The sequence below is a fragment of the Asparagus officinalis genome, chromosome 1 (assembly GCF_001876935.1).
Source record: "Asparagus officinalis chromosome 1, Aspof.V1, whole genome shotgun sequence".
Taxonomy (NCBI): Eukaryota; Viridiplantae; Streptophyta; class Magnoliopsida; order Asparagales; family Asparagaceae; genus Asparagus; species Asparagus officinalis.
This window is the reverse complement of record NC_033794.1, coordinates 32,350,036-32,358,889: the sequence shown is the minus strand read 5'-3', so window position 1 is coordinate 32,358,889 and position 8,854 is coordinate 32,350,036. Positions and strand designations below refer to the sequence as shown.

Genomic DNA, 8,854 nt, shown 5'->3' with positions numbered 1-8,854 from the left:
AGCCGCCGACGAGGACGTTTCGTTTGTCGACGAGGGAGAGGTCGAAGAGGGAGGAGAAGGAGGCGCAGTCGAGGACGCAGATCACGCGAGGGTCGACGCCCACGAAGAAAGGGAATGTCGGGGGCATGTTTGTTCGGAAGACGGTGCTCTTGTGGGAGGCCATTCGGTTTCGGAAGAAGGTTTCAGGGCCTTGGAACCAGAAGTAGTCGAGGCGGTCTTTGAGAGGGCCGAGGAGAGGGGGGCCGTAGCTGCCAGGGATTGGACGAGTTGGGAGCACGGTGGCGGTTTGAGAGGGCCGAGGAGAGGGGGGCCGTAGCTGCCAGGGATTGGACGAGTTGGGAGCACGGTGGCGGTGGAGGATGCCTTGGGGGGCACCGCCATGGTCGTAGTCAACGACGTGGTAATCATCATTTTCTCGTGATTGCTGTTCCTGTGATTCTCGCCTTATATCGATCTCTCTTCCTAATTTGTGTCAATGCCTTCAATTTTGGGTTGATAGGGGATTGGGTTTTTCAAGAATGGCGCCGGCTTAGATACTTTGCGGACTAGAAAACAAATGATGGAGGGAAGTGAGGAAAAGGAGCGGTGCAGAAATTTTGGTGCTGAAGCTAAGGTCTGATCAAGCACATCAGGGAGCTAATTTCGTGCGTACACGTTTCGGCATCAGTTTGCTTGGAGTGTCTTTGGAGCGTCTCTCCGGAGGTAAAATTGTTTTTTTTATTTTCATTTTCGTTTTTTTTTTTTGTGTGTGGAGCAAATCGTTTGGTCAAATGCGTATTCTTTTTTATATCTGGCCTGGGCTTGACAATGAAAAATCAATTCGTTCAACCTATTGGTAATATCTTTGACGATTATGATTTTTCCTACTCCTAAGCATAAACATCAAACATATATGTTGTGGCTGCTGCTGGAGAATGTAGCTCATGCATATTCATGTAAGGATAGTAAAAGTGAGAAAGAGCAAAGGGTAAGATTCTAGTCCAATATTGACATGAACAAATGGAGGTAAATTTTGTGGAGAACTCAAAAAAAAACCAGTTATTCTGTCATAAGTCGATTCATGCACAGACATAAGTCGACTTATGGTAAGTCGACTTGTGTCTGTGCATGAATCGACTTACGTTCTGTCCTCGAGTTGTTGTTTTGCGCTCGGTGAAGTCGACTTATGGACACTGTTAAGTCGACTTACGTTCTGCTCTCCAGTTGTTGTTTTGCGCTTGGTCAAATCGACTTATAGAGACTGTTAAGTCGACTTATGGTAAGTCGACTTGTTCCCACTGATAAGTCGACTTACGACGGTTTTTTTAGGCCTGTCTTGGCTTCCTATTTGGTTTGGGTTTCTGTTTTGATATAAATAGGAACACGATTTTCTAGGGTTAAATATCAGAGATTTGAGATTGTACTGAGCGTATTAAGAGGGAGAACTTGTGAGAAAGTTGAGAGCTTTGGTTTAGGGTTTATTTGTGAGCTTTTGTGAGATTGTAATCCTTTGTACTCTCATTGATTTAGTAGAATCTCCCCATTCTCTCCCCGTGGACGTAAGCAAATTACCTAACCACGTATATATCTGTGTTTAGTTTGATTTGTTGTATTTTGGATTGGATTGTGCTCGTGTTTGGTTTGGTTATCTTCTCCCGTGGCTCGCAGACTTGTTTCGATGTGCGTGCATGCTTCCGCATAGGCGTGCAACAATTGGTATCAGAGCTCACATTTCAGATGTAGGTGTTAGGTCTCATGTTATGAGCCTACATCTTCTAATCTTGTTTTGATAATTACAAACAATTCTTAATATTTTTTGTCTAGTATTTATATTTTTTTACTAGGTATTTTAGACAAACAATAAGTTGGAGGTTGGATGGATTGCGCCATAACGATCATATCAAATGGAGGTTGGCGGATATTGTGGAGTGAAGCCTATGCATACTAGTCAAGATCCAAGTTCAAGCTTCTTCCATGTTTACCAAGACAATCTACAATGAAGATCTATTAAGCTTGGGTAAATTAAGTCTAGGGTTTATATAACGTGTGTTAATTCTATAAGCTTAAATATACACACACATTACATTTGTGATTTTCATGAAAATAAGTGTTTTTATGCAAAATACATTCAAATATGTTTTGGACTATACAAACCATATTAACATCTTTTATTATGTCCTTAAAATGATTACACAAGTTTTCAGAACTTGATTTGAGTTAAAATGACAAAAACAACATATTTAAAAAACATGTATTTTAGCACTTTTGAATATTTCTGATATTTCACAAATGGTAAGAGCAAATTCAAAAATTCCTTTTTCAACATGTTCATAATCATGTTCATAAACTTTTTCCAAAGTTTTATATTTTTTTAGAATTTATTTGCTATTTTTAAAATGACTTTAAAATTTATTTTTAAAAATCATTTCAGGCTGATAACCTGTTATCAGTCGACTGATCAGTCGACTAAAGAATGCGCCTGAAATCATCAAAAGTTTCTGTTTCGTTTTGGTCAACTGACCAGTTAACTGATGAAGGTCGTTAGTTGACTGATTAGCTTGTAAATGCCTACAACGGTCAGCTCATCAGTCGACTGATTAAACCTGTCAATCTACTGACGGCCTAACGGCTAGTTTTTCCAGCCTTCTGTTTTTTTGTCTTTTTGCTGGATTTGTTTGGGTTTTGTGTCTTGGTTTTTCTTCCTATATAAACCTCTATTGTTCTCATCTGAATGAAGTTTTTGAAGAAGGTTTTAAAGAGGAGTTTAAAGTGTTTTAAAGTTTGTTTAAGTTTCTAAGTTTGAGTTTACAAAGAGGAGGCTTGCATTTTCAATTGAGGAATTCATCCACAATCTTCTTCATCGTCTATTGTGTTTATAGAGAAGTTTTTCTAACTCTTTTCTCTAGCAATTTTATTATTGATTTTTATATTTTTATTATTGCTAGTTTGCTAATTGAGTTAGATTTTATTTATACTCATTTTATCACACACACGCACCCTATTTGAGCTCGTAGGATTTCATACATCATATATTGAGTTGTGGGATTGTGATTTATGAGATTGAGCTTACATTGAGTTCTCACCTATTGTAGAGAATATTTTATTGTTTGTTATTTGCGCACTATCACTTGTTTATATTTACTCTTGTTCATATATCCTTGCATATATCAAATTGAATATCAATATTGTTAGGATATATTTGTTAATTAATTTTAATCGGTATTAATATCTAATAAGATTAGTAATAACCCTATTCACCCCTCTCTAGGGTACTTTCAATTGGTATCAGAGCGCTTTCAATTGGTATTAGAGCACTTTCACTAGGGTTTTAGCATTAGGTGGAGGAAGATTCGTCGTGGAAGCTTGGTTATTGGAGTTCTAGGTTTCGGTAGAGATAGTGTTTGGGGTTGCCGTTAAAGATTTTATTTTCCTCGTGTGGTTAGGAGATCTATTTGGAATCCGTTCTAGGGTTCAGTTAGATAACTTTTAAATTCTATCAAGTTTGAATTTTTTCTCTATAATTTGAAGTTTGTGAGTATGGGTGAAGAAGTTAGTGAAAGTAGCAAGATGGCGGGTATAGTTCAAGTTGGTTTTCGAAATACTAAAATTAGTGTGATTAAATATGACGACAAGATCAATTTTGGGTTATGGATGAGCGATGTTCAGGATGCGTCAATGCTCAGAATTTGGAGGAGACCATCATGGTCCATGAGAGGCTATCTAAATATGAAGAGTCGGTATGGGAAAAGATAAATAGGAACGCTTGTAGGGTGATCTAGTTCTATTTAGTATAGGAACTGAAATATGATGTGATTGGGGTGACGTCTTCAATAAAGATGTGAGAAATTTTCAACAACAAGTATCTTACGAAGAGTGTTGAGAACAGATTGCACTTGCTGCGTAAGTTATTCAGATTTTAGATATTCAGGGACACCTCACTAGCAGTTTATGTGAACAACTACACTAAGTTGTTGTCGAACTTGGAGAATGTTGATGAGAAGATATCGGATGAGTATAATACTATTATTCTTTTGGGCTCCTTACCAGATAAGTAGTATGATACCTTTGTGCTTACTTTGTTGAATGAGAGATCTTCTATTAGCTATAGTAAAGTAACTAATGCTTTGATGAACTATAATTTGAGGAGGAAAGACAAGGAGACTTTCTGTGCTAGTACTTCAGGAGAGGCATTGGCGATGAGAGGTAGAAGTCCATACTGAGAGGTGGCAATAGAGGAAGGTCAAAGTCGAGAGGCCATCACCAGTTAGCAAAGAACCAATGTGCATTCTATAAGGAGCAGAGAGACATTGGAAGAGAGACTGCCCGAAGCTCAAGGAAAAAAAGAATAACAAGAAAAAGGGTCATAAGGGCAATGATGTGAATATTGCAAGAGACGATGATTCAGATGATTCGAGCTTTTCTCTACTGATTACTCCGGAGGTGAACCACTTGGATGCATCAGATTGAATGCTTGATTCTGGTGCTACTTATAATGTTACTCCTAGACGAGATTGGTTTGCATCATTTGAGAGACTCGATGGGGGTGTTGTTGTTATGAGAAATGATCAATCATGTGGCACTTGCACGATAGAGTAGTCCATGAATTGAAGGAGGTGAGATTTGTTCCTTAACTGAAGAAGAATTTTATCTCCGTTGGAGCTTTAGAGGTGAAGGGATTCAAGGTGACATTTGAGAATGCAAAGGTTACTAAGGGAACTTTGATGGCGATGAAGGAGTCTGTAGTTGGAACTTATATTATCTGAAGGGGAGCATCGAGATTGGCTAGGTTGCTTTAGCTATTTCAGAGGTGAACATGAGCAGACTTTGGCACATGTTAGGGTACACAGGAGAGAAGTCATTGCAGGCGCTGTGCAAGCAGGGATTAAGGGAGCCAAGAGTAGAAAGATTGAGTTCTGTGAGTACCGTGTATTTGGCAAAAAGATGAAGGTAAAGTTCAATACTTCTATTCATAGGACGAGAGGCATCCTGGATTACATGCACATAGATGTTTGGGGTCCCAACAAGACTGCATCACTTGGTGGTCGATATTGGTTTGTCACGTTCGTTGATGACTATTCTAGGCATTGTTGGATGTACACCATGAAGCATAAGAATGAATTCCTAAATTTGTTTATGGAGTAGATAAGAGATTAGAACTATAGACTTGGAAAAAGATCAAGATGTTATGATCCGACAACGATGGTGAGTACTCATCAGACCCCTTTCAACAACTATGTCGAGACGAGGGCATAAAGAAACACTTTACAGTTAGTCATACACCGTACAAGAATGGGATGACAGAGAGGTTAAATCAGTCTTTACTAGAGAAGATCCGCTGTTCTTGGCGTATAGTGTTTTGGAGAAGATATTTTGGGCTGAGGCACTTTCATATGTGAGCCACCTCATTAACAGGTTGCCTTCATCTGCGATTGAGGGGAAGACCTCTATGGAGATGTGATCGGGAGAGCCAACACATGACTATGACCAGCTTAAAGTATTTGGGTGCCCTGCATACTATTGAATATCATATCTCCATGATAGTATTTTGATGATAACAATTTATACAGTGTGTGCACTAACTTTTATATGCAGATTTTAATATCAGAATATGTACAAGTGCAAGTTGATTTCAAGGCATTTTGAAGTGAAGAAAATGAAGAACAAAAGAGATAATGTATTTTATATTTTCTTTACTTAGAATAATTGTACAAGCCTTGATCACACACATGCACACACACAATTTTAGAACACACTAACACATGCTTAGTGTGTTGGTTAATAATAGAAATCCCCTATGTTAACCTGTAGAATTATAGTTAAAACTTGATTATAAAAACTCTTTATAGCAGAATTTTTACTCTTAGTAGTCGACTAATTAGAATAGTAGTCGACTACTCGTGTATAAAACTCAAATATAAGTTTCTGTCAATTTACAGTATAGTCGACTAATAGTGATTATAGTCGACTACTCAGGTGTTTGACAGAAACATAAGTTTCTGTTATTTTACAGTGTAGTCGACTAATGTCAACAGTAGTCGACTACTGAACTCAAATTTCATTTTATCAGTTTCTGTCAAAATACAGTGTAGTCGACTAATGGGCTTTGTAGTCGACTACTGAGAAAATTTTCCGAAAACACAGAGTCTGTTTGAACTCAGTGTAGTCGACTAATGTCAACAGTAGTCGACTACAGATACAGTTTTTTCAGTTTTCAAAGTTTGAATATCTGACAGTTTATAGCCGTTAAAAACGTTTTTAAAGTTTAAAAAATTGTCTTTTAAAGGGCTATAAATAGGTTATTTGTTCAGAAAAATTGTAGAGACTTACATACCCATAAGCTTTGATCTTTGTGCAATTTTTCAAGTGAAAAATATTCAGATTTTGTGAAAAAGAGAAGTTTCTGAAATTGCCTCTAAACATTCATCAAATACTTATTATTTAGGCAATTTACAGAGGTTAAAAGAATCCTAAGCCACTGCTGCACTTCACTATACATTCAAGGCTTATAGGATCAATTGTGTTCTTTCTTCAACAAGGATTTCTCTCGGGTGTGAGAGGGTTAATCTCTTGGTTTAGAGATTGGTGTTCAAATTGGCAAGGTGTTTGTCAATTGGTGTTGCAATTTGCAGGGACTTGTAAATTGGTCAGGTTTGCGTTTGATTTTGTAAGTTTATTCAAAATCATAGTGGAAACTCTCAAGCAGGATTTGCTTGGGGACTGGATGTACACCGGATTGGTGGAACCAGTATAAAATCCTTGTGTTTGTGATTATGAATTTCTGAGATTGCTATTTTTTTTGCAATTTATAATATACTTTGCATTAATTTTAAAAGAACACTATTCACCCCCCCTCTAGTGTTCAAGTGTATCTATTTTAGATCCTACACATACTATCATGTTAAGACTGATAAGTTGGAATCTCGAGCTAGGAAGGTCATATTTGTAGGATTCAAGTGTGGTGTTTTAAGGGATACAAGCTATGGGATATAGTTGATAGGAAGATTGTGCTGAGTAGAAACGTCACGTTTGATGAGGCTTCTATTTTGAAGCTTCCCAGCTCTCATCAGGTAGAGAGCGACCCGACGGATGAGATATCGCATGTGGTGAAGATTGATGCAGCTTTACATTATCCAGATGGTACAGTATCCATTAGAGTGCCAACTAAGATGACGCCAGGTGAGCATGATGATAACGAGGAGGATACGAGTACAGATGTGCAAAATCAGGGACCAACAACTCAGGTTCAGGATTCTACGGTTCGGAGATAGAGGAGAGACATACGGATGCCAGCACGGTATACCGACACAGTAATTGCATATACACTTCTAGTGGAGAATATCGATGAGTTGGTGCCTACTACATTCAGAGAGGTCGAGCAGAATTCGGAGGCTGATTCGTGGCAGGTAGCTACGCAGGAGGAGATAGAGTCTCTTCACAAGAATGGTACATGAGAGCTTGTTGAGCTCCCGAAGGGGCGGAATGCGATTGATTGCAAGTGGGTATACACGAAGAAGGAAGGTATTGAAGGCACTCCAGTAAGGTTCAAGGCTAGGTTGGTTGCGAAGGGCTTTGCACAGAAAGAAGGTATTGATTATAATGAGATTTTTTCTCTAGTGGTAGAGTATTCTTCGATTCGAATTTTGCTACCTTTGGTGGCACAATATGGATTAGAGTTAGATCAGTTGGATGTGAAGACGATATTTCTTCATGGTGATCTTGATAAAGAAATATATATGACTCAGCCATTATGATTTTGAGCTGGAGGGAAGAAAAAGTTGGTTTGTAGGTTGAAGAAATCGCTATACGGTTTGAAACAGTCTCCTCGATAGTGGTATAGGTGATTCAATGGATTTATGATTGGTTATTCGAACACTTGGACCTAGTTTGATTCTGTATTTACGTAAGTTGAAAGGAGGTGGGTACATTTATTGTTGCTTTACATTGATGATATGTTAGTTGCCTCTATTTCCAGATATGCTATAGATAAGTTGAAGGCACGGCTTTCAAAGGAGTTTGAGATGAAAGATTTGGGTGAGGCTAAGTGCATTTTAGGGATGAAGATTGGCGGAGGCAAAGAGAAGGACATAATTTTTTTTAACACAAGTGGCTTACTTGAAGAAGGTTCTACAGCGATTTAATTTTAGCATGGATACGAAGCCAGTTAGTATACCTTTAGGAGCCCATTTGAAACTTTCAGCTGACCTTTTACCAAAGACAATTGAAGATAGAGAGTTGATGTCGAAGACTCCATATGCGAGCGTAGTTGGGAGCTTGATGTACACGATGGTATGTACGAGGCCAGATTTGTCACAGGCGGTGAGCTTGGTTTCGAGATACATGCATGATCTAGAAGTGGGTCATTAGAACACCGTGAGATGGATTTTGAGGTACATTTGTGGTATCCTCAATTTTGGTTTAGTTTTTGAGCAGGACACTAGAGGTGGTCAGTTGTACATTGGCTATGTTGATTCGGATTATGCCAGGGATTTGGATAAACGTCGGTCTACGATGGGGTATGTGTTCACTTTGACCCGTACGCTGGTGTGTTGGAGATTCACCTTACAGTCTATGGTGGCTTTGTCGATGATGGAGGCAGAGTATATGGCGATAACAAAGGCTGTGAAAGAGGCTATTTGACTTCGAGGACTTTTGGAGGAACTTGGTATATCGCAACAGTCCATCACTATTCATTGTGATAACATGAATGCTATCTATTTGGTGAAGAATCATGTTTTTTATGCAAGGACGAAGCATATTGACGTTCGTTATCACTTCGTTCAAGATGTTCTTGAAGATGGCGATGTGGAGATGTTCGCGGGAAAAGTTGGTGTTTTCTTCATTATCGATGTCATTGCACTCAGTTAACAACTTTATG

The 8,854-nt window shown here is 38.5% G+C and overlaps 1 protein-coding gene across 1 annotated transcript in view; it reads right to left on the bottom strand.

Annotated features, from left to right (window-relative positions):
• LOC109822510 (linolenate hydroperoxide lyase, chloroplastic) overlaps nucleotides 1-280 on the bottom strand; it is a gene marked incomplete at its 5' end in the record, with an annotated part of 1,576 nt that extends 1,296 nt beyond the window's left edge. Inside the window, 2 exon segments of the mRNA XM_020388728.1 lie at nucleotides 1-2; nucleotides 5-280. The exon segment at nucleotides 1-2 is cut by the window's left edge and continues 745 nt beyond it. Of these exon segments, the coding sequence (XP_020244317.1) occupies nucleotides 1-2; nucleotides 5-280 (278 nt within the window).